Source organism: Trachypithecus francoisi, unplaced genomic scaffold (genome assembly GCF_009764315.1).
Source record: "Trachypithecus francoisi isolate TF-2019V2 unplaced genomic scaffold, Tfra_2.0 Lachesis_group21, whole genome shotgun sequence".
In the NCBI taxonomy this organism is placed as follows: Eukaryota; Metazoa; Chordata; class Mammalia; order Primates; family Cercopithecidae; genus Trachypithecus; species Trachypithecus francoisi.
Genome location: NW_022681467.1, coordinates 22,480,536 through 22,506,621, shown reverse-complemented (window position 1 = coordinate 22,506,621; position 26,086 = coordinate 22,480,536). Strand labels below are relative to the sequence as shown.

Here is a 26,086-nt window from a genome sequence, read left to right as displayed (position 1 = left end):
TTTTCCCACTGTATCCTGTTGAGGTTTTGTCTTACTTTGGGCTCTCCCAGAGCAGACTGACAAGAATAGAAATACAAGTTGTTAATTTGGGAGGTAAATAAAACAGCTTGAGTGGAGTGGGAAAAAGAGACAGGGAAGAGAAGGAAGCCAATAAAATGCGTATTATCAAGTTATTGATCACTGTGGGCAATGGGGTAGCTCTGGGTAGCTATGAAGAGGACAAACCTCAGTGTTCTCACACCAGTAGGGTAAGGGAGGTGGGGTATTTATACGCCCATTCCCATCAGTCATTGTTTGGGCTGCTCCCTCTGGGTGTTAATTTTCCACACTTTCTGTCTGCCACATGAGTGTGCAGAGAAGTTCCTGGGCAAAGAAATGCAGGCAGGTGCTTCAACAGAATTTGGCCCTCATGCACTAAAGCTCTGGGGGAGATGGGTGGGGAACCAGTGGCATCTGCCACAACTTTGTTTTACGTGCTCTCTGCCCACTGCATGTAGACATGTTGCCTGGAAATACAAACAATCTGTGCGTTGGGCTCCGGATTCCACAGGCAGTGGCTCTCAAGAGACTTCTCCTGTTCCGCTTACAGATGGCAGGTCTGAACTTCACACCCGCCTCTGCCCACAGTGCTCCAATCCACCACCTACACCTCCCTGCACTTGCCCACTCTCTTGGCTGCACCCCTCAGCATTCTCTCATGGGCCCACAGCCTCATGCAGGGATCTCTGGGAGTCAGAAGGACAACTGGGCATTTCCTTCGCTGTGGCATACCGTGAGTGTGAAATGGGGAACTGCCCCAAGACCCCTGAGCATGGGCACGTGGCTCACGGGCCTTGTTCTCTTGTGGCTCCAATGTCTCTCTGCAGTCCTCTGTCTTCATGTGCAACAGCCAAGTGGCCATGCTGAGTCATGCTGCACTCTGGCCACAAGGGGCTCCCCAGTTTTGCCTCTGGGCTCTTGCACATGATTATCCTGGAATGCCCTTCCTCTATATCTGGTAGTTCCAGCTCCAGTGGCACCTCCTTCTGGAAGTCTCTCTTACGCCACCCGCTCCTGACCCAGCTGAGCTATTTTACTCCTCTCCCACCCACAGAACATCACACTCCCTTTTAAGTGCCTAGAGCATTGTAGGTAATGATCAATTTCCTGTCTATTTCACCTGTAAAGGCTAAGCTCCCCCTACCATGCTTGGCATCTAATAGGTACTTGATACATTCTTGGACTCTTTTCTGTGTATCGCATCTTGCAGCTCATCCATCACCAACTCCTGTTGGCTCCTAAGTCCCCTCTACTTTGTATCACCTTCGTGTTACTACCTTAGTCCAGGCTACCATCGTTGTCTACCTGCAGTGCCTCTTTCTTTTCCTTCCTTCCTTCCCTTCCTCCCTTCCTCCTTTCCTCCCTCCCTCCCTCCCTCCCTTCCTTCCTCCCTCCTTCCTTCCTTCCTTCCTCTCTTTTTTTTTTTTTTTTTGACATGGGGGTTTCACCATGTTGGCCAGGCTGGTCTCCAACTCTTGACCTCAGGTGATCCGCCTCAGCCTCGGCCTCCCAAAGTGCTGGGATTGCAGGCATGAGCCACTGCTCCGGGCCCCTGTAGTGCCTTTCTAAGCAGGCTTACTGCTCCTGCCTTGTGCCCCCAAAGCTTGCTCTCTATACACAGCTGGGGATCCTTTTAAAATACAAGCCTGAGCATTTCATTTCTTCACTTAAAACCCATTAGCCACTGAGTGCAACTTCCTGTCTTCTCTCTCTTCCTTATCTGTACTTTGACCTCCTGCCAACTCCTTGGATTCCTCCTGTCATCTCCTTCTCTGCTTAGCTGAGACTCCTACTCACCAGCACCTCAACTGTTCTCTTTTCCACCACCCCACCTCCTCATCCTTCTGGATGTAGGGAGACTCATCGAGCCAGATCCTGACTCTGGAGCAATTTAACCGCTCCCTGAACACGCTTGGGGTCTCTGACCTCAGCTCTATGTCCCATATTTCCAGTGATCTAGGCTCCTGTCCTCTGCCAGTTCTCTCCCTTTTCCTGTACCGGCTCTTTACTGCATTGCAGGTAGACAATGATGGGAGTGTTGATCAAGGTGGCATTAAGGAGGTGGCACAAAGTTGGGGGGATTTGGCAGCCAAAAGGAGTTGCTAATGGATGAGGTGCAAGGTGTGATACAAACAGAAGAGTCCAAGAATGTATGAGGTACCTACTACGTGGCAAGCAGGGTGTGGGGAGCTTAGTCTTAAAAGGTGAAATAGAGAGGAAACATAGAGTTACCTACAGTGGAGCCTTTCCTATACCAAATCCTTACCCCTCTCTCCAAGCCTTGCAGCCTGCCCCTTCCTTCTTCTCCGGAGCAGTTAATCTTACCTCCTGTTTCACAGGGAAAGCAGAGGCCACAAAGACTAGGCACTCGCCCCGCCTTCCTCACCTCTCATCTTCTTTGGTAAGGAAGGGATATCTCCTCCCACCCAAGGTTAGTGTCCCTACTTGTATGGTGGAGCCCTCGATCCTTAAGCCACCCATGAGCCTGCCTTGGTTATAGCTGCTGCCTCTCTGCTGGCTTCCTGGCTACCACCTTGTTCTCTCCACCTCTCCAGCCCTCACCTATAGTCTCCTCGTCCCCACCTGACCTCACTCTTTGCTCTGATGCTTTACCCCACCTGTTCCACCCCTCCCAGGCCTTCAGCCTGCGGACACTGCCCTCATTCTCCTGGGTGCCGCTCATCTCATCTGTGGCTTCCAGGATGACAGCCTCTTGGTTTTTCCTACTCCTCGTCAGTTTCCTTGCTGCTCCTTCCTCACATCCTCACTGCTAAAATGTAGGAGTGCCTCATTTTGTCTTGCAGTTTCCTGTCTTTGCATTCTCCTGTCAATGTCATCCAGGTTCACGGTGTTAAATATTGACTTTACAGCTCAGACCTCTCTCCTTAATTCCAGACTCATATATCTAGCTGTCTCCTAGACATCTCCATTTGGGTGTCTAGTGGATCTCACACTTATCCTGTCCTCATGAAGCTTACATTTCATTGGGGAAGACAGGAAATAAACAGGATAAACAAGGAAAATGTAAAGGTATCAAAGGGTAAAGGTATACTAGGAGAAAAAAATGAAGTGGGAAGGAAGATAGGAGGTGAATGTGCCTGTGATATGTGGCTGGGAGTGGTGGTATAAATTCTGGATAAGGTGGCCAGGAAAGTCCTGATGAGAATGTGATGTTTGAGTAAAGAGCTGAATGAAGTGAGTGAATGAGGTATATGGAGATCTGGGGAGGAACATTCCAACAGAGGAAACAGCAAGTGCAAAGGCCCTGAGGTGGCCCTGGTATGTTTGCAGAATGATGACAAGGTTGGTGTGAACAGAATGCAGTGACTGAGGGCAGAGAGGAAGCAGACGAGGTTAGAACTCAACCACCCACCCTCAATGTGCCCTCCCACCCTGTCTGAGACACCATCATCACTTCCCATGATGAATCCAGTAGCCCCCTCACTGCTTGTGCCCCTGCCCCCTGAATCTTTTCTCAACCTGGCAGTTAGAAAGATTTAAAAGACTGGTCATGTCACTCCTCTGCTCAGAACCCTCCAACAGCTCATCTGCCTTCTCCTGGCAAGAGCCTATGACCTACACAGCTCAACATGTGCCCCCAAATCTCTCCTCTCCTCTCCTTCCCCTGTCTACTCTGTTCCAGCCACACTGCCTTCCCTGTTGCTTTTCGGACATGCCAGATGCACACCCACCTTGGACCTCTGCACGTTTTCCCCAGAATTTTCTTCCTCCAATATGCACGTGATTCACACCCTCACCTTTGTGATGAGATCATGCTGAATTCATCTTTATAATTGCAATATCCCCCAACTCTGTGCTCCCTGCCTGGCTCAGCTTGCTCTGTTGTGCCTCATGGTACTTGTCACCCTGTGTCCTATTTGAGTCACGATTCATATGTCTGTTGTCTATCTCCCTGCAATGAACATCCCTGGGGTGGGGCTGGGGTCTGTTTTGCTTGGTGCTGCATTCCCATTGCCAAGAAGACCTCAGAGGCATATCAAGCACACAGAAGGTGCACAATACTTGCTGAGTTTGCTGAATGAATCCCTCCTCTGTATCCTACACATCCAACTGGTCACCACGTCCTGTGCGGTAGATGTCCTTTTTCGCAGGTCCCCCGCGCACTTCACCATGTTCGTTAAGCCTTGGCTTGCTCTGTCATTTCATTTTGCTTAGGTGGCGGCAGCAGCCCCTGACAGCCCCTGGTCTCACAGCCCCTGGCCTCAAACCATATCCTTTTCACTCTGCACACAGCTGCTGGGAGACTTTTCCTTAAAAGCTGGTTTCTCTCCTTTCCCTTCTGAAAACTGTCAGTGGCTTCCGGTGGCTCAGAGGAATCAATCGAAACATGTTGCTGCCCACAAGGAAACAACGTTTCTAGGGCTAGTGCTGTCTTTGTCCTGTCTTCCCCCAAATTCAGCCACGTTAAGCCCCAAGCAGATCCTCCCACACAGCTGGGCTCCTTCTGTCTTTCTGCCAGGACTTGCTGCTCCCAGGAGCCTCCTCCCCAAGTCCCTGCAGCCCCAGGTCAGATGTCTCCCCACCCAGCCTGGCTCAGCTGTCCTTTCCCATGCAACTACAGGTTCAATCAATTTGCTATTGCTCCATCTACTCTATGTGACTCTTGGTTTCTTGAAGGCAGGGATGGGATTACCCTTCCTTCCTTCCTTCCTTCCTTCCTTCCTTCCTTCCTTTTCTTTTTTAAGTTTTTAGAGACTGGGTCTTGCTGTCACCCAGGTTGGAGTGTAGTGGTGCAATCACGGCTCACTGAACTCCTGGGCTCAAGTGAGCCTCTTGCCTCAGCCTTCCAATTAGTTGGGACTACATGCACGTGCCACTGCACCTGGCTAATTGTTATTATTATTATTATTATTATTTTGTAAAGACAGGGTCTTGCTATGTTTCCTAGGCTAGTCTTGAAACCCTGACCTCAAGTGATCCTCCCGCCTCAGCCTCCCAAAGTGCTGGGATTCCAGGAGTAAGACACCGTGTCTGGCCTGAAAAATTTTCTAAAAGGCATGTTTTTGCACTGTTCAATATGTTTTTCTTTTTATCCCAGCCTCTAGCACAAGTGCCTGACTCAAACGAAGTAGGAACTCTGAAATATCTGTTGAATGAACAAGTAAATGGCACTTGAATAGGTGGCCTCTAATGTGCAGAGGAAGGAAAAGGGAGCTAATGCTTTCCGAGTATTCAGTACCTTCTAGGCACCGTCCTGGGCCTTTTATGTAGTTCTCAATGAATCCTCATGGCATCCGGCTTTGCAGAACGATTCTAGTTACCCAGAGAGCAAGTAGCCCTTAGGGTCAGGACATGTATCTGAGTTGGTCTAGTCCTGAAGCTCCTGGTCCTCTCCTGACATCACTTAAACATAGAAACAGAACTCCCCTTGGGCTTCCAGGGGCACTGGGGTCAGGAGGCATAGCCACTCCCTTTGTTCTTCCTGGCAGCTGCCCCACCAGCGGTGAGCCCATCCCACCTCTGGATTTTCTCTCTCTTTCTTCCTTTCTTCTTCCTTTCTTCTTCCTCCCCCCTCCTTCCTTCCTTCCTGTCTTTCTGTCTTTTTTTTTTTGTTTTTTGACAGAGTATTGCTCTCTTGCCCAGGCTAGAGTGCAATGGCGTGATCCCAGCTCACTGCAACCTCCGCCTCCCAGGTTCAAGCAACTCTCCTGCCTCAGCCTCCCAAGTAGCTGGGAAAACAGGTGCCCATTACCACACCCGGCTAATTTTTTGTATTTTCAGTAGAGATGGGGCTTTGCCATGTTGGCCGGGTTGGTCTTGAACTCCTGACTTCAGGTGATCCACCCGCCTCGGCCTCCTAAAATGCCGGGATTACAGGCATGAGCCACCGCGCCCGGCAGCCTCTGGGTTTTCACAAGGCTGGTCTATCGAGGAGGCTAGTCCTCCTCCTCTCTCTATAGAGGGCATTTCCCCTGGAGCTCAGCCTCCGCTCAGCCTAGAACCTTCTTCAAGGGTGTTCCTGTGGTTTCCTGCTCTGCTGGGGTTTGAGGGGGTGATAGCGGCTTCTGGAGCATGTGTGCTTGGAGCACGCTTCATTCTGCTTACACCAGGCCATGTGGCATTTGCTGGCCTGCATGTCCTCAAGGGCGCCTTGCAGGGCCTGCCACATCAGGTTCAGCTCCACGTCCATCCATCCAGACTGCTCAGAAGGGTTGGGGTGGTGCTTGCTAGCTGGAGAGAGTATCAGAATGACCCCAGACTCCTGGGAGGAACCCCAGAGAGCTACTTGGCCATCTCTTTCACCTCCTTCAAGTCTTTGCTCACAAAGTCTCTTTTATGCTTGAAGTCAGGTACTGTTGGTGCCCTGCCCAGGGCCCCCCAGGTGCAGTGTTTGCTGTCAGAGGCTGGCCGTTGTGCCTTCTCTGGACAACTGCCCTCAGTCAGTGGGAGCTGCTTCGACTGGATCCATGACACCTGCTTCCCAAGGGGACAGCCTGCAGCCAATGACAGCCAATGTGGTGATAGAGAAGGCTGGGTCCCTTGCCTCAGCACAGTCCTGTTCTGCCTTTCTTGCACCAGGGATCCCTGTGGGGTTGTGCTAAGGCCAAGCTTTGCCTCAACCACATCCTGGCTTTAGCTCTTCCCCTCTGGCTTCCTGTCCTCCCTCACAGGTGTCTCCTGAAATCCCTCTTTCAAAAAATTCCTAACTGGGCACAGTGGTGCATGTCTGTAGTCCCAGCTACTTGGGAGGCTGAGGCGAGAGGACTGCTTAAGCCCAGGAGTTCAAACCCAGCCTGGGCAATTTAGGGAAACCCTGATTCTAAAAAATAAAATAAAATATTTATTTTTAAAAAAATCATCCAGGCTGGATATGGTGGCTCATGCACATAAATCCCAGCACGTTGGGAGGCTGAAGTAGGTGAATCTCTTTAGCCCAAGAGTTCTAGACTAGCCTGTGCAACATGGCAAAACTCCATCTCTATAAAAAAATATAAAAATTAGCCAGGTGTGGTGGTGCACACCTGTAGCCCCAGCTACTTGGGAGACTGAGGTGGGAGGATCACTTGAATGTGGGAGGTTGAGGCTGCAATGAGCTATGATTGCACCACTGCACTCCAGTCTGGGCAACAGAGGTGGGTACATGCAGCCACCATGCAGGTGGCTGCATGTACCTGCCTTTTTTTGAGACCATGTCTCAAAAAGAAAAAAGATCACCCAGCACCGTGAGATATGTTAGAAAAAAACAAAATCCTTCAAGAAGAACCCCCATCTCAAATTCTGCTTCTAGGGAACCCGACCCAAGACATTCTTTGTCAGTGCATGGACACGTCTTCAAGTGTTTTTGCTTGATCCCCAAAACCTTGGGACCAGGGATTAGCCCTTAATGGCCATCATCACTCTTCTGCCCCCTGCTGGGGAAAGGTGGGGCCTGAGTGTACACGTTTGTGTTCATTTCTCCCCACTCAACAGGAGACTTGCAGTGGGGTGGGGGTGAGCATGGCTGCATGAACCCACCTCTGAGGAGACCCAGTAAGGACGCAGGGAGGAGATGGCAAAAAATAGCACTCCCACCTGCTCCTCTCTGTTTCTTGTTCTTGTTCTCCCATGTGGCAAGTCACCATCCAGCTGGCTGGGCTGCTCCAGCCTGCCTTCCCCATTCCCTGTATTGGGGTGCCCATGCCAGGAGTCTAACCTAATGTTTGGGGGACTGGGCATCCTCTGGTCAGAAGAAGTGGGGCCTCTCCTGTGTCAGCAAGAAAAGCCACTCTCTGGTGTATTGGCGGGGCTGACCTGGCCCACATATTGTTGGGGAAACTGAAGCAGGCGGTTGTTTACAGCCCAGATTATCATAAGCCAGTCAGTTTTCCTAAGGAACAGGAATGGCCAGGCCTGCAGGAGCTGCTGAGATGCTGCTAAGGCAGGGAGGGACATGGCTGGAGCCGAGCAACTGACTGGCCAAGGCTTGCTGAGGACAGACGGCGCTGAAGTCAAGGGGCGGACTGTGTGATTAATAGCACTCTTTTGGCATCACCAGAAGGAACTTGTTCTTGGCAGATTGACAGAATTCACAGCCAGCCTTGCTCCATAACTTGTAGATGACCATGAAATATCAGGCTGCACCTCAGCCTCCCCCATCTTCCTGCCCTCTCCTCCACTGGGACTTTTCTATCCATAGTAAGCCATTCCCCTGGCCACAGAGATACAGAGGAGTAAAAACACCCTATCCTTCTAGATATTCAGTTTCCTCCCACCCTGCCAGCAGGGCTAGGAGAGAAGGAATTCCCAGCCCCAGACTCCCTTCCTCTCCCACAGTTTGCTCAGCTGCTCACGCAATGGCCCTAATCTTGGAGCTCAGTAGCAGCCCTCCCCAGGAGAGGCTGGGACCTCTGTCCTTCATGGTCCTCTTTGCTACATTATAAAGGGACAGCAAACCTCTCTAATACAGTACACTTGAGCTGAGACCTGAAGACCCTGTGAAGGAGTGAGCCATGCATCTATTTGAGGAAAGAAAATTCCAGGCAGAGGGAAAAGCATGTGCAAAGGCCCTGAGGCAGCAGGGTGCCTGACAAGTTGGAGAGACACCCAGGAAGTTAGGACTGCCAAAGTGGAGAAGGGGAGGAGGAGAGTGGTAAGAGATAAGGCCGTTTTGAAGGGGACACAATCATGGAAACCTGTTAGGAGGAGGTGATCTGGATATGGTCCAGATCTCAGATGGATTGTGAAGACTTGAAGGGGTGAGTCGAGGGCACCATGGGGCCTGCTGTGCCAAGCCAAGTCTCTTGCCTTCCTTGCATCACCAATTTTCTGTGGTGAGAAGTAACTGACAGGGTCCTCTCACTTGAGATGCACCAGGCGTAGGTCAGAAGTCCTTCTGTGCCCTTGTGTTTGCCTTGGGATCCTTGAGCTACCTGGGGCTGGCCCCTGACTCCCTTCTGTAGCTGAGGGGCAGGTGAAGGGAGGGCAGCTCCTAGAGCAATGGAGGCTGCCTGATGGAGCCCAAGTTAGGGAGATGAGCCACAGGCCTGTCCTGCATCCTCTTGCCTCCTGTAGGCCTCCACCACGTCCCACCCATTTCTCTTTGACTCTTTGTTTGCCTCCTCTTCTTCCTTCTCTCTTCCCACATTCCATCTTTCTCCCCCTTCTTTCTCCTCTTTGTTGTCACTTCTTAACTCACTTATTTCCTGATTTGTGGTTTTGGAATGGCCACAACCCAAGCTCTGAGTGACCAAGGCTGCAGTTCTGCCCCATGGCCAGGCTGGACCCTGATCCAGGCATGAGCCTCTCGGCTCTGGGGCCACACTGACAAATGGCTCCTGGGTGTGAGCAGAGCAGCACTAATAGCAGGGGAGAGAAGGTTCCCAGGCAGTGGCCGTGCTGTCCAGGAGTCCCAGCACTGAGCCGCCTGGGCTTTGCCTACTGGGCTGCACACTGACTTTCAGAGACTCAAGACCCTGTTCTCCTAGGTGACCAGTTGCAAAGTGAGGGAAGTCCTACCCTCCAGCGTGCACAGGGTGCATGGCAGGGCTGGGGGGTGCACAGCAGGCCTGGGCTCAGGTTGGGGCAGAGATGGGCTTAGGGACTCAGAGACTTCCTCAGGGACTCTGGGGGTCTGCCAGGGCCTGGGAGAGGATCGGGCCATGCAGGAAGGGGCCACGTCCCATGGCAGTCCTCAAGATCTCCTCGTGGCCAGTATCCAAGACATGGAAGTGAGCCTGGGGGATGTGTGTAGGGGCTGAGGGCTTCAGTGAGATGGAAAGCTGAATACGTGGCTTCTGACTACGGCCCTTAACCCTGGCCCCAGCCCGACCTCTGACCCAGGCAAGAAATAACATGGACTCTGGGGCCACAGTAGTTGGGTTACAATGCCGGATCTGACACTTATAAGCTGGGGGGACTTTGGTCATATTACTCAACCTCTCTGGTGCCTCAGTTTTCTCATCTGTAAATGGGGCTGCTAATAGCATCTACCTCATAGGACTGTTGGGGGATAAAATGATTCGAACAGCACCTGGCATGCAGGATATATGTGTTTGTGATTAGTTAATTAAGGTGGGAGAGTGGGAATGGGAAAAACAAAACAGACTGAGGGATGTTTGGGAGATTGGAGTGTCTGAGTGGGGCATGAGGAGGAGCTGAGGCTGATGCTCAGGTTCCTGACTTGGACTCCAGAGGACAGACAGAGATGCCATTTGCCAAGATGAAGAATTTGCTGGGAGTGGCAGGCTTGAGGGGAGAAGCAGAAAGGTGGGCCTAGAAGAGGAGGACAGTGTGGCTGGCGTGTGGGAGTGTGGTAGATGGAATAATGCCCCCAAGACGTCCAGACCTGTGAATGTCACCTTCCATGGCACAGGGATCCTGAGATGGGCTGATTGTCCTGGAGAATCCAGGTGGGCACAAAAGAATGACAAGACTCCTCAGACGGGAAGGAAGGAGGCAGGAGGCTCAGAGCCAGAGAGGGAGAGGTGGCAACAGAAGCGGCAGTCGGACCATTCTGCGGATGGATGGAGGCAAGGCCACGAGCCGAGGCATCCAGTGGCCTCTAGAAGGTGTAAGGGGACAGGGAGAGAATTCTCCCCATGTCTCCAGAGGAAACGCGACTTGCTGAGGCTTGGATGTTAGGACTTCTGGCCTTCAGAACTGGGAGGTAATATATTCTTTGAAGCCACTCAGTTTATGGTAATTTGTTACAGCAGCAACAGGAAATGAATACAGGCCGTCTGAGGGGCTGCTGGGACCTTAGCAGCTGGACTTGGGGCTGGAGCTGAAGAGGGCTTGTCTGGAAATGTGGATCTGAAGGGCAGAGGGGTCTCCGAGGAAGGCTGAGAAGGAGCAGCCAGAGGACCAGGATGGGGATGGGAGAGATATATTAAGGATCATAAGAAGAAAGGGGAGAGGGACAAACTGACATATAGGAGTGAATGAAAGGACTTAAAAGAGACCCCTAGCCAGATGTGGTCTCAGCTACTGGGGAGGCTGAGATGTGGGAGATTGCTTGAGCCCAGGAGTTGGAGGCTGCAATGAGCTGTGATCATATGACTGCACCCCAGCCTGGGCAACAGAAGACCCCATCTCTTTCTTTAAAAACAATTAAAACAAAATTTTCACTCCATTATTCTGCTCTGAGAGACTCTGTCTCTCGAAAAAAAGAAAGAAAGAAAGAAAGTAAAAAGAGCCCTCTGAATGTGAGGATCTGGCAGCCTCCAGTGACAGTGCCAAGGCAGATCCAGGGAAGTGTGTGCCCTTAGCCCTGGGGCAGGTGTGAGAATGGCAGGAGCTACCCTGAGTGGGGCTGATGCACGTGGCAGGTGGAAGAAGGTGTTCTAATCAAGACAATGTCGGGACTTTTATTTATTTATTCATTTTTTTGAGATGGAGTCTTGCTCTGTCACCCGGGTTGGAGTGCAATGGCTCCATCTCCGCTCCCTGCAACCTCCGCCTCCCAGGTTCAAACGATTCTCCTGCCTCAGCCTTGCAAGTAGCTGGGACTACAGGCGCATGCGACCATGCCTGGCTAATTTTTGTATGTATGTATGTATGTATGTATGAATGTATTTTAGTAGAGATGGGGTTTCGCCATGTTGGCCAGGCTGGTCTCAAAATCCTGACCTCAGGTGATCCACCCACCTCAGCCTCCCAAAGTGCTGGGATTACAGGTGTGAGCCACCACGCCCAGCTGACGGGATATTCTTTTAAGAGTTAAGAGGGTCGGCTGGGTGCAGTGGCTCAAGCTTGTAATCCCAGCACTTTGGGAGGCCAAGGTGGGCAGATCACTTGAGGTCAGGAGTTTGAGACCAGCCTGGCCAACATGGTGAAACTCCATCTCTACTAAAAATTTAAAACATTAGCCGGGCATGGTGGTGGGCGCCTGTAGTCCCAGCTACTTGGGAGGTTGAGGCAGGAGAATCACTTGAACCTGGGAGGCGGAGGTTGCAGTGAGCAGAGATCATGCCACTGCACTCCAACCTGGGTGACAGAGCAAGACTCTGTCTCAAAAAATAAAAAACAAATAAAATAAAATAAAGCAGCTACTAATCTTTAAAAAAAAAGATTAAGAGGGTAAGTAGCAAAGAATATGAAAGACTACAGCACTAAGTGGGGGAAGGCTGAGGACAAAGGGGTCCACGTGATTGAGGGAGAATCTTTAAGAAAGCTCTGGACATGTTGATGTGCTCTGTGTGTGGACAGGAGACAGGTGGGAGACAAAGACGATTGAGGAGTAACTGAAAGAGTAAGGCTCCTTAGAAAGGAAAAAGGGTTGAGAGAGAGTCAGAGCTCACAGAGAATCTGCAGGACTTTTGGGGAGACCCTGAGAGCTGCGTCAAGGCAGCAGCCTGACTATGGAAAGTGTGACTTTTCTCCAGCAAGTGCTCAGCTAGACCTTGGTTTGTACTAGTTTGCTACAATTTCAGAAATGCTGTGATCTCTCTTTGGAATATTTACACCATGAAAATAGGCAGACACTATAAATCAGCCTCCATCTCAGAGCCAATTGTTAAAAATTTACCAGGACATCATAGGGAAGAATGGTGTAATTCAGGATCTGGGGCTCACAGAATTACGAGGAAGTGAGGGAATTAAAGACAGCAAGAGAGGATGAGGCGACAGATCATGCGAGCTGGCTAAGGAAGGGATGCGTAATCGACTGGGAGGCAAGGTGAGGGCAGGGAGTTGAAGGCCTGGTCAAGGCTGGAGTTGATAAGCAGGTGTAATGGGAGCCAAGCAGGGAGGACAGGAGCAGATGGACTCAGGAGGAAGAGCTTCGCTGAGAATTCTGGGGGAGGGAGATTAAAATGGGCACATGGACCAGGGCATAGGCCTTGGAGGAGGGGAGGAGGGGAAGGTCACTGTAGTCTCAAGGCCAGAGTGTCATCATGGGTCATCCTCAGTACAGTGGAGTCACACTGATGACCAGGGTAGGGGGGGGAGTGGGGAGAAAACAGTGTGATTCCGATGCCCAGATCTTTAATGAATGGAGCAGGGTGATCAACAGTTCGTCAGATGTTTGGGACAAACATATCAGCAGGAGCTGGGCAGAGGACAAGATCTTCAGGGGAGGCAGAGGAGGAATATATGCCCAAGGACAGAAGCCCCCAACAGTGTTGTGTTTTTCTTCTACCGAAAATAAAATGTATTTCCTAGATCTATCCATTGAATCAGTGACCAACTCAGTACCAATGAACAGCTCAGACAGTCATCTTCCATTTAAAGAGACTAGGGCTCTTTAGAGAAATGGCTAATTCCAGGTCTAGGGCAGAAAAAATGCAAGCTGAACCTGAAGCATCTTATCAGACCAGAAAGTAAAGAAGAGCTCAAGATGCTCCAGGTTCTGCCAAAGATCTCAGAAGCCAACTGGAAGGAGTACCCACTGGCCAAGCCCAAAACAATGATGTCTGTGATGTGCTGGAACAGCAAGGATGTCTAAAAATAATGACATTACCATGGTACTAAAGCAGCCTCAGTGGTCACATCTGGAAAGAATGCTAGAGAACTGACTCTTCCTCTGATAAATAAAGAGGAATATGGAACATCTTCCCTGCCTTTGCTGTACAGATTCTATTTAAACCAAACAGTTAGTGGTGAAATCATTTTAGAATGCTAGTGAATAAATGCAGAAGGAATGACAGGATTAGAACATCCCTACTTCAAGCCCCAGTGATATAATGGGTCCAGGCCATGGTCAGTGGCTGCCAAAACCAGCGGGTGAAAGGCTGATGGGTCACTTTGTAATGGACAGAGCAGGCTGATAGCACATGAACTCTGGTCAATCTTGACATCACAAAAGAGAAGAATTCTTACCAGACCAAACCTGCACCCAGGAAGTACAGGGAACAGAGGGACATGTTAAATGGCACTGTGGAGATGCAAACTCCAGACTGTGGGATACACCTGGGGACAATCTGGTTTTGTCACTAAATAAATGGAAAGAAAAAAAAAGCAGTGGAGGCTTACCAAGTAAAGAAACCTAGTAGGCAAATCGACCACATGTGATGTGTGCTCCTTCTGTGTATTCTGCTTCAAACCAACCAATCAAAAATTTACGAGGCAGACAGCAACATTTCAACACTAAGTAGATATTTGATGATATTAAATGATTTTATTTTATGTTTTATAATGAATTGTGGCCTCTTTTTTTTACAGTTATTATCTTCTAGAACTATACATTGAAGGATTTACAGATGAAGGGATACTGTATCTGGATGTTCTTCAAAATAATCTACAGTGGCTGGGCGCAGTGGCTCATGCCTGTGATCCCAGCACTTTGGTAGGCCAAGGCGGGTGGATCACCTGAGGTCAGGAGTTAGATATCAGCCTGGTCAACATGGTGAAACCCCATCTCTACTAAAAATACAAAAGTTAGCTGGGCATGGTGGTGCATGCCTATAATCCCAGCTACCTGGGAGGTTGAGGCAGGAGAATCACTTGAATCCGGGAGGCGAAGGTTGCAATAAGCTGAGATTGCGCCACTGCACTCCATACTGGGAGACAGAGAGACTCCATCTCAAAAAAAAAAAAAAAAAAAAAAAAAAATCCAAAATAATCTGGAGTGACGGGAAAGTGGGTGAGGATGGAAAGAATCGAGGTTAGCTTTGGGTTGAAGATGGGTCACAGGTACACAGGGGTTCATTATACTAACAGGGGTTCTTTCTACCAATGTATCTGTTTGAAACTTTCCATGATAAAAACATGAAAAAACCCCAACCCTAGCTCATTGTTTACTCATAATAATCACTCAATAAATATTAACTGTTCTGTTAAAGATTTTTTTTTTAGGTCACAAAAATGGGGAATCACCCCCAACCCATGACAGATAAGAAGAGTTGTCTTTAAATAGAGGGCTGTTACGCTAAGCGAAATAAGCCAGTCACAGAAGGAGAAATACTGCATGATTCCACTTATATGGGAGTCTCTAAAATACTCAAATTCATAGACTCAAAGAGTGGGATGGTGGTTTCCAGGGGAGAAAGCGGGCCAGGATATTGGGAATTGCTATTCAATGGGCATAAGGTTTCAGTATGGCAAGATAGATAAGTTCTAGGGATCTGATATGCAACAGTGTGCTGTAGTTAATGATATGATATTTACACTTAAAAGTGTGTTAAGAGGGTAGTTTTCATGCTACATGCTCTTGCCACAATAAAAGAAAATTAAAATAATAAATAAATGGAGGGCTGTGCTTTGCCACCCAGATCCTTGACATGGCAGGATGGGAACAGAACATGGATTCTACCGTTTCCTTCTTCTGCACACATTTACTGAGCACCTATTATGTGCCAGGTGCCACAAAAGCACAGACAGGAGATGTAATGCCAGCCCTTTCTTCAGGCTTTTGGGCCAGGAGACAATGATTCCATTACTGAGGACCTACCACAAAGCACCCCTCGCCTCTCCCCTTCATCCACAGACCCCTGCACAACCTCAGGCAGCCTGTGGAGATGAGTCCTTTAGCACCTGGCCGATTCTCAGATGTATGCATAATCCACTCTCTACACGGGGCTACCAAAATATGCCTTCCAGCTTGGACACCAATCACTAAGCATGGCTCACAGTCTCCCTCCTGCCTCTTCCTGCCTTCTCTCTAGCTGTAACGAAGGCATAACATGTAGACAGTTAAATTTAGAAAGCATGTGTATCTGAAGCACACAGCCTGATGGCCTTGTATATGCATGCACCAATGTCATCACTGCCCAGGTCAAGGTTTGGAGCTGTCCCAGCCCTTCAGAAAGTTTTCTAGCATTCTCTTCCAGTTAGTACACTCACTGCACACACACAGGTGGGTAACCGCTATCCTGGATTTTATCACCATTGATAAGTTTCCCGTTTTTGAACTTCATCTACACAGAATCATAAGGTGTGTGCACTTTTAGTTTCAGATCTGGCTTATTTTGCCCGGTGTAAACATCCATGAAATTCATCCATGTGTGCATCAGTAGTTTGCTATTTTTCCTTGTACAGTGGTCCAGTCTATGAATATGCGATTTATTTATCCATTCTCCTGCAGCCGGCAACTGGCCTCATCTCTTGACCCCTCTTCTCATAGGCTACACATTTTAGGTCTCCTAAATCACATAGCAACCCAGCAATACTGCTTGCTACTCCTGTGCCTACATATGTGTAGTCCCCTTTGCCCTCACACTTCATGATACATATCTGAATATTGACAATTACAGTGCATTGTGATAAAAGTTCATGCAGAGTGTTTCAGGAGTACATGGGACATCTAAGTCTGGGGGTGATGAGGGACACAGGCACTGTCACAGAGCACAGACTGACAAGATAGGAGAGAGGCTCAGGTGTGGCTCACGGATGGCTGGAGTGGGACATTGGCTGGGCTGTCCTGGGACTTCTGATATCAGAGCCTCTGCCCAGCTTGTATGCCTTGAGGTGCATTTGAAGGGGGGCCCTTTGCTCTGAGTCTCTGGGCTGCTTTGAGTGGATGGCATTTGGAGGGCGGAGGTCAGTGATGCTCGGTGACCTGCCCAACAGGAGAGAGTTGGGATTGAAAGCCCGAGGTCTGTGAGTGGTCACTAGGAATGACAGGGGTGGGGCTGGTGTGTGTGTGTGTTTGTGTGTGTATGTAGGTTTCGGCAGACAGTCCACCTCTGGGCATGGCTGGGGGACGCTTGCCAGGCAGCCCAAAGCCAAATGCAGTGAGATGCTGCCGCCATGAAATCAGGCAGGAGGGACACGGCCTCTGGAGGCTCCTGGGAGAGGAGGAAGCTTTTCTGCAGGTGGGTGCTTGCCTGGGGCAGGGTTTCCCCAGCCCCTCCGTTACCCCTCACACCCACAGGGAGGATAATCTGCATTCTACGCCAAACAACTGGCCTAAACCTGTAGGGTCAGGGGATTCTCGCACGAAGTGTCTCGGCGCAGAGGCTGCAGAGGCTTTTATCAGGGACTTTTCCAACCGGCCCACCTGTCCCAACGACGCAGCCCCGCCCCAGCCACGCCCCCTCTCTCTGGGTCCTCCCTGGAAGCCCGCAGGCAGCAGGCTCTCACTGCGGCCCCTCCCACACTCACTCTGCAAGTCTGGGCTCCTCAGGGCATCCGGCTGAAGGATCCCGTTGAGGAGGGCAGATTTAGACAATTCCCTGTGATTTTCCATGGCACCCAGCCCTGCACCAGCTTGCTGCGGTGAGGGTAGGGGATTGTACCTGGCATGGGTGTGGCTGCCAAGAGCGCCTCCTCCACAGACCCCAGGGATTGGTGTCCTTACGTTCCATCTCCAAAGTGGAGCACCTCTGACTGAAAGTGGAGCACCTCTGACTGAAAGCGGAGCACTACTAGCTATCCTCCCGGTCACAGGCAGGGAACAGGACTGTCGTGGGTCACTATGCACGGCGCAGATGGCTCAACTGGACATCACCACGGAACGCGGCAGGAGGGTGCCCTCCCCTCTCTCTAGGCGAGGGGCGTTCTACATGCACCTCCGCACCTCCCGCACCAGCAGCTTCCTGGGGGTCCCAGAGGAGCCGGTGCTGCCCTCCCTGGCCTTGCTCCCTGAAATCGTAGCATCGGGGCACTTGAGGTCTAAGGTGCTCGTTGACCCTCTGCCTGCCTTGGGGACATGCCCTGCAGTTTGTCCTCACAGGGAAAGTGGGGCAGCTGGAAGTGTGGGGGATGATCCCCAGCTACTCTCTGGGATTCTCTGGATTTTAGGTGCCACATCTGTGTCCCAGTCTCTCCCAGCCAGTGACTTGGGTCCTTAGATGCCCCCACAGTTCAGGACAGCCCGCCTGTGGTGCTGCCTCTCTGGCCTGACCACAGCATTCCAGGTTTACAGGTGACAGCCCATGGCTCACAGTGCCAATGTTCCTCTGGGACTCCAGGCCCTTCCCTGAGGCTCTTGATGCCCTCCAGGCCACTGCGGCTGCTGCTACCACCTGGCTTCATGTGCGGAAGTGTGAGTGAGGGCACCCCAGGCCTGCTGCGGCCCTACTGGGTGCCTTTACTTCCAGGGCCTATGTGGGCCCATTTCTTGCTGGCACACACATTGTTTCTCAATCTCTCCGTCTCTGGTGCTTGTCACAGCTGGTGTGGTGATCACGACGTGGGAGAAGGTAGGTACCACCTCACCAGCCATCCTGCTCCTCCTGGCTGCCTCTTTTTCTACCTCCTTTGGGTCTTTCAACATCAATGCTCTCCGAAGCTCTGTCCTGAGATCCTTTCTTCTTTTCTCTCCCCTCCTCCTTCTGGGAGACTGCACCCCATGCTCCTGCAACCATCCCAATCTTTGATCCCTGCATCCAAGTTTCCAATGTTCTCTATCCCCTACCACGTACCTGGTATCTCCATACCAACAAATGCCAGCCCCTGGGGGTCCACATTTCCCCCAAAAGTTGCTGCTCCATGTTCCCTGTTCCTTTAAAGGTGTATCCCTCCTCCCAGGCCTGGGCCTCATGCTGGGGGTGTCAGGACCTCCTGGCCCCCTCTCCTTCCTGCACAACCTCAGACCCCTCCTGCTCCAAATGGGCTCTGCCCTCCCTCTCTGCTGCTTCTGCCCTCTAAGCCATACTGGGGCTGATTGTAATATTTTGTTTCCTTGTTTGGCCTCTGTCCTGTTTGCTCATCATTGCCAGATTCAGCTCAATTCAGCTCCACCAGTGTCCCTGGGCTCTGCTCTGAGGCACTCGGAAAGGTGCCCTGAGAAGCCTGGTGCAGCACAGATCATTAGGAAGGAGGAGGTAGGGCCTCCTCCACCCCCCAATTCCCTACATTACATGTGAGGCACAGCAGAAATGTAAGGATTGAGAAAGAGCTGTGCGTGCCAGCAAGGAGCAAAGGTCATGGAAACTAAGGGATGACTTCCTGGAAGAGGGAGTCATGTGATGTGGACCTCAAAGAAAACAGTGGCCTTTTGCAGTGTTGATTGGAATAAGGAAGAGGTAGAAAAACCTAACATTCAGCAGGATCAATGCACTGTGGAATACTCTCAAATGTACTGCTGTGAAAATGGCCCAGCGTGGATAAATCTCAGCCACATAGTGTTGGGTGAAATGGCAAATTGAAGAATGATGATATGCATGGCATGGTGCCATTCATATAAATCTCAAAGACACCCAAAACAATATATTATTATGGATACAGATGTTTGTAGCAAGAGTATAAACATCTGTATAAGAGTGATAAACTCCAGATTTATCTCTGGGGAGGCAGGGAAAGAGGAAGGGACAGGAGGAGGGGATCTAGTTATGGCTTGTTCTATTTATTTGAAAAGAGAGAGGAAGGGGTCTGAGGCAAATATGGCAAAATATTAACATCTGTTCAATATACGTGATTACAGGTATGTGGATTCTTGTGTTATTGTTTTCTCCTTATTTGTGCATTAAACTAAAATTTTAAAGGAAGTTAAAAGGAAAAAAAACAGGGAGCTGGTATTCTACACAGGTTGGGCATTCCCTACAGGGGCCCAGTGTGAACCAAGGGACAGGGGTTGAATGAGGGTACCCAGGAGCCCAGCACAGCTGGGCAAGGCTGGAGCAGGGGTTGGGGCGATGGGCCTGGGGGATGGGCTTGGATGTCTAAAGGGGTGGGCACCAACTTTCTCCTCCCTGCTTACTTACCTCCTTCTCCTAGTGTGTTGCTTAGGTTTAGCTGCTTGCCCCATCCCTGCAACAACCTTTGGCTGGATGATTTTCAAGGGTTACTTATTCATTTCTTACCCTGTATCGAGTATCCACTACAAAAGCTACAGTTCCACGATGGCCCTATAGATAGGCATTATTACCATCACCTCTTCTCTATTTTATAGATAAAAAAGCAAGCAGAGAGGGATTAAGGGATTTGCCCACGGTTACGCAGCTAGCAGGAGAGAGGCAGAGCTGGGATTGGCGCCAGAGCCTGTAGTCCCCACTGCTGTGCTCTCTATTGCTCCCCACATACCAGGCACCATGCTGAGTGCCGTGGACTCAGTGATGACCCAGGTGACACTGCCCTGCCCTCACACAGCTTCTGGGCCAGTTCCAGAAATACACCAAGCACAGATGTAATTACAACCGATGATCTAGTGAAGGAAGAGAACCTTGTGCTTCAAGGGAGAAAACAAGGACACGACTGAGGGTCAAGGGTCCAAGAAGGTCCCTCTGAAGAGGGAACATTTAAGACCTAAAGGATAGAGTTGGCCAGGAGGGATTGGGAAGGGCAGTGAAGACAGAGAGAACAGCAAGTGCAAAGGCCTGAGGACAGGCATGGGCTCCGGCAAGAAACCCGGAAAGGGTCAGAGGGGAGGAACCCAGAGCAGAGGGAAGCGGCAAGGCCGTGAGGGCAGAGGGGGAGACAGCTCTCTTTGAGATCTCCATTGTAGGAAGGGGGACCACATGTCTGCACGGCCCCAGTTCTAGCCTGTGGTCCTGGTGTAAATATTCATAGTGTCCTATTTTGGTTTGGACAACAACACATTTGAAGGTCACCCTCTCATAGGTGATGATAGAGTTTGGATTTTGTTCTCAGGACAGTCGGAAAGCACTGAGGGCTTTTAATAGGAGAGTGACACATCTAATTTATAATATATAAAGTTCACTGTGGCTGCAGTGTGGAAAGGGCTTTCGGGGGCACAGGAAGGAGGCCATTGTCTCTTTCCTGACTCAGCCTGGCAGTGTGAAAGGGTCCAGGCCTAGGAAAGGCAGAGAAGGCCCAGCTTGGGCCTACGGAGGTTGCAGCCATGGGTGGATCTGACTCCCGGCAAATTCGTCCCCAGAGATGCTCTTACCCCTCTACTCCTTGCACTGGTCCAGCCTCCAGTCACCGACCCGGGGCTTCCAAGAGAGGCCTCAAGGGGTAGGAGGCGGCCTCTGAAAACAGCTGCCCACCTCCCAGGACTGCAGGGCAGCTTGTGAAAGAAGCAGGAAAGTTCCCCGGAAGAGCTCAAGGACTCAGTAAGCTCAACAAATAACGATTAACAATATGAACTTTCCGTTTGATAATTTATCCCTATCCCTGCGCTTCTCATCGCTACACAACCTCCTTCCTTTCCAAGAGGGGATTTCAGAAATGAGAGCCCAGGGCCCTCAGAAACACAGCTGGGGAGGGTCTCAAAATGGGGCCAGCTTCCAAACTGAATGAGTGCTGGGGAAAAGCGGGTGGCTTCCGGTATCTGCTAATGTACCTGTTGACTGGCCAGGGCTTGCTGCCCATGAATGAACACATGTAGGCCCACCCACTCTGTGCACCCACCTCCCGGGAGGGGGATCTGTAGGGGGACACATATACTGCCGACCACATATGGGCAGATGCCCGCCCAGATTGTCACAGACGTTTTATTTTTAGAGGGGCCAGTAGCATAAGCCCAAGGCTTGGAAGAGAAGAAGGGCAGGATAGAAAAGTTAGAAGCCTGGGAAACAAACCTGGCGAGGATGAAGCCCCTCTCCTTGGCACTCCACAAAACGGTGATGCACACCTGCCTCTTAGGAGACTCAGGACTTGCTAAGCCAACCTTCCAGGTTCAGGTGGGGGTCGCCCAAGTCTGGGTGCCATGAGGACACCGCCATAGGCTCAGGGAGAACAGGAGGGGCCAGTGGGAGAGGGGTCACTCACCGAGCGGCAGGACAAAGAAGAAAGGGAACCAGCAGAGCACGAAGACGCCCACGACGATGGCCAGCGTCTTGGCCGCTTTCTTCTCACGGGAGAACTTGAGCAGGCGCACGGAGAGCGAGCTGCGGAAGGTGTGGCCCTTGGCACTGCGCATGCCGTGCGCCCCGTCGGCGCCCGTGGCAGCGCCGCGACAGTGGATGCGCAGCACCACCTCGGAGGCCTTGCCTCGCTCACGCTTGACGCCCGCCTCGAGGCTGCGCGTGGTGCTGCGCGCGACCACGTACACGCGGCAATACATGACCACGATGACCGCCATGGGCAGGTAGAAGGAGCACACGGAGGAGAAGACAGCGTAGCCTGCCTCCTCGGTGATACCGCAGAAGCGCTCGTCAGGGGGCACAGGCTCCTTCCAGCCCAGCAGGGGCCCTACGGACACCACCAGGGCTACGACCCAAAGCAGCGCCAGGATGGCGGCCGCCTTGCGCTCGGTCATGATGGCTGGGTACTTGAGTGAGTGGCGCACGCCCACGTACCGGTCCACGGAGATGGTGCAGAGGCTGAGGATGGAGGCCGTGCAGCACAGCACGTCCACGGCGGCCCACACGTCGCAGAAGGCCCGGCCAAAGGCCCAGAAGCCCAGAACCTCCATGGTGGCCGAGAAGGGCAGTACCGTGGCACTCAGCAGCAGGTCGGCCACGGCCAGGTTCACGATGAAATAGTTGGTGACAGTCTGCAGGTGTCGGTTGCAGGCCACTGAGAGGATGACAAGCAAGTTACCTGCCACGGCCATAAGGATGAAGGCTGCCAGGAAGACGCCCACGCCCACGCCCTGCGCGCTCACCACCAGTCCCCCGACGGCCGCCGTGCCATTCACGTCGCTGCCCGGGCCAGCGCTCCCCGGCTCCCCCGCGGAGCTCCGGTTGTCCTCGCCGCTGCCTGCGTCCACCACGCCGCCTCCGCCGCCCGCGCCCCCCGGCACGCCGCCCACCGCCGGGCCCTCCGAGGGGGCCGCGCCGCCCGCGCTGCCCCCGCCGCCTCCCGCGCTGGAGCCCCCTGCACTGCTGTCCGGGCGGGGTCCCTCGAAACTGACGCTCAGGAGATCGCGGAAAGTCATCTCAACGCGCGGCCGTCGGTGGCCGGGCCGGGACGCAGAACCAGCGGCCGGCAGGGAGGGGAGCACAGGGCATAGCCGCGGGGCTCCAGATGCAGCTCCGCACGCGGGTCTTGTCGGGGTCCTGCCTAAGTTCCTGTGACCCGGAGCGCCGCTGTCCGAGAGCGGAGCCGCCTGGCCCGGGTGGCGGCCGGGCTCCCCGAGGCCGGCCGTGGACTAGCACTGAAGAGCTGGCGCGGACGACGCGCGCGGCGCTCTGATCGTGCCCAGCAAGCGGGCAAAGCGGCGGCTCCGGGGCCGGGTGGTGCAGGCAGCGGCCACTGCGGCGCTCCCAACTCGGCGCGGGGGGCGGGACCGAGGAGGGGCAGCGCCAGGAAGGAGGAGGGGGCGACCCGGGCAGAGAGAGGGGCGCCACACTCCAGAGGAGAAGGGACCCTTCGCTCAGGACAAGCGAGTGTGTCGGGGTCTAGGGGGGCTGCGGCGCTGCCGAGCGCTCGGGTCCCGCAGCAGCCACCCACGCCCCTCCGCAAGTGCCCAAGCCCGCCCTCTCCCCTCGCGGTGCCCTTTGCGTTCCCTCCCGCTCCTCTCCCGGACCCCCTCCCGCTTGGTCCTCAGCGGCGTCCCTGTTCCTCCCGCCCTCTCCCCCGAGTCTCTCGGTCACTCGCTGGTGCCCTTGGGCGCGCGGTGCGTTGAAGGCGCGAGTCCCGGGTCTTCGGGATACCGGTTTTGGCCGCCAGAGAGCAGCAAGCGCCTGGGATCTGGGGACTGCGGACCGGACGGCGCAGTGCCGCTGCGGGTTGCTTCCTGGGACTGCCCACATGGATCTGCCGCACCTCCTTTTTCTCAGGCCACTGGCCAAGGCAGGGTTTCAGACACCTCTGCCCAGTGCGATGTCATGAAGAGAGCCCAGGAAGGGTCGGAAACCTGTTCTGGGCTGAGGCTGGGTACGATGGGCTCAGGAACAGGATGCTGTGGCTACAGCCCTCGGACCCTGCCCAAGACACGCTGGTCTACATACACTGTTACATTCTCTGTATCAGATGCGGGAATAAATCTTTCTATAGCTACCCTAAATAAGGGGCCGTGTTCTTGTTCTGGCCTTGTTAAGAGGGAGGGTGTAAGTGCCGGAGGGTGGGAAAGGGCACTTGGCAGGATGGTTAAATGGGGCTGGTGTGAGACAGTCTGGCTCCGCATCTGAATCCAGGCTCCGCCCCATATTAACTGCGAGACCTCTTTGTGCCTCAGTTCCTCATCTGTAAAATGAGAATAAGAAGTGATGTCTACCTCCTGGCCTGAGGATTAACTGAGTAAATATGGGTGAGGGCCCCAGAGAAGTGCCTGGGTATGTCAGCGGAGTAGGGCTTGTTCAGGGCAGGCTTTTAACAGGGAGGATGGAAGGCAGAGTAGGTGTGGGGCTGGTATGGACCCCGGATGCAGGTGTGGGAGAGGGTATGAGAAGCTTCTTGCGCAGCAGCAGGACTGGGTAGGGAGAGGCGCAAAGAAATCATACCGTTAGCCAACATAAAAATACCGGCTGCTGGCACATGGCAGGCACCATGCTGGATACACTAACTGTAAGGAGCGTAATGCCATCTTGTAGTTGCAGAATGAAGAGGGCTTGAGCCCTACCAGGGAGATGAGGGCCTGTTTGCAGAAGTGTCTGGGAGGGGACAGAGAACTCATTAGCCCTAGTGTCCACTGGTTGTGGTTGACACAGGGGCAGGATGTCTGAGTTTTAGATGAGAAGCTGCTTTAGAGAAAAAGTAAAAAACTGGAGAAATGTTGAGAGATGGGTGACCTCCCTCCTCTCCATTGCCCAGTCCAGGAAGATAAGGCTTTTATAATCATGGCTTGGAAACAGCTCTTCCATGGCCTTCCCCATTAAATCTTTTATTTTGGTTTTTGGAAACTTGCTATAGTGAGTTGAAATGAAAGCAACGTGACTTCTAGGGATTAGCCAGCAGCTGACCAAAAGTAAAATCTTGCGTTTGGGCTTCCTCTCTGAGAGGGGAGGGACAGTGGGAACTGAAAGGGGAGGCCAGGAGCTCCTCTCTGGGGAGAGGTAGATGGCAGGTCAGTGTCCATGGGTGGCTGCTGTCACATAGTGTGGGATAGGTTCAACCCTGGTGGAATCCATTCGATTCTGGGATTGGCCAGTTTTCAAAGACTGGGAAGAGGAGACATAGTTAAACCTAGAGCTGGGGCTGGGGTATTGGGGACTACTTGACTGGTGTCACATAGAGATGTGTGCCTGATTCTGGTGTGGAGAGCCAGCAGAAGGCTGGCTGGAGGTGTTCTTGCCAGGAGGGTAGGAAGAGTTGTGAGATAGAATGCCTGGAAGAAGATGGGGAAGTCTTTCTCCATTTCAGGACTTGGTGGTCCTCAGAAGTTCTGCAAGATGATTCCAGAGGTTCTGGAGCTCTTGGGAAATGAATATGGAAGGACAGTGGTTGTGAGATCTTTGTGAGTTTCCTGTACCTGCTTATCAGACGCTGAAATCCGGGAAGGGGCCGGCACAATGTGCTGGTGGCAGGGGCAACAAGAGAAAAAGCTGTCTCTCTCTGAAAGGAGGTCTTAGCAGTGGAGGGCTGGGATAAAGCTCAATATCATCCCAAGCACACCATTCACACCCTTTGCTTGGATGCCTCATGAGCACCTCGAATTAAGCATGTTCCTAAGTTAAACTCACCATCTCTGACACTAAAATCTTCAACTTACTGTATTCACTTATGAAAATGGAACCAGCATCTATGCAATTGCTGCAGTTGGAAACCTAAACTCCTCCTTCTGTTTTACTGTCCACCCCAAATCTAGCCAGTCCTAGAGTGGTGTTGATTGTGTTTGCCTACTTGACTTTGTGAACCCATCCCCTTCTCTCCAACGTCTCTGCCTAAGGTCAGGCCCTAATCATGCCTCACTCTGATTTTCACTCATACTCCAATAATGCCTCCTAGTCTGTTGCCATATGGGTCTTCCCAAATCTGATCATTTTACTCTTTCAAAAATATTTCTTTGATAACTCACCACTGCTTTTAAGTTCATAGCACACTTAGTCTAGTGGGACTGGACTCTTTCCTGTTTCTTACCATTTTTTTGTTTTTTGGTGGGGGAATGCTCAAAGTAAGTTGTTTGGAAGGCGATTTGTAGGAAGCATGTTGAGGTAGTTGTTTCTTTAAAATGGATGCTGCTTTGAAACTGGGCCACATGGGACCCTGGGATTTATTTGGATTATAAATGAATGAATGTGAATCAGAGGCTTTTGTTCCTGAAATGATTCTTACGTGAGATTTGTGTTCTAGCATCTCATACATGAATAGAATGCTGTCCAGAGGGACATCCTCTGGAAAAATGGCTAGAACCTTTCCTATCTGAACTCAGGGTCCAGAAACTGAGACTCTCAGGCACATAGCTACAGCATTTTGTTTGTTTGTTTATTTATTTACTTAT

At 51.8% G+C, this 26,086-nt stretch overlaps 1 protein-coding gene across 1 annotated transcript in view; it reads right to left on the bottom strand.

Annotated features, from left to right (window-relative positions):
• ADRA1D (adrenoceptor alpha 1D) overlaps nt 1-23,263 on the bottom strand; it is a 28,753-nt gene extending 5,490 nt beyond the window's left edge. The window contains exon 1 of the mRNA XM_033185733.1: nt 21,532-23,263. Within this exon, the coding sequence (XP_033041624.1) occupies nt 21,532-22,642 (1,111 nt within the window). The 5' untranslated portion in view covers nt 22,643-23,263. The remainder of the gene's footprint in view (nt 1-21,531) is intronic.
• Nucleotides 23,264-26,086: the final 2,823 nt, after the last annotated feature.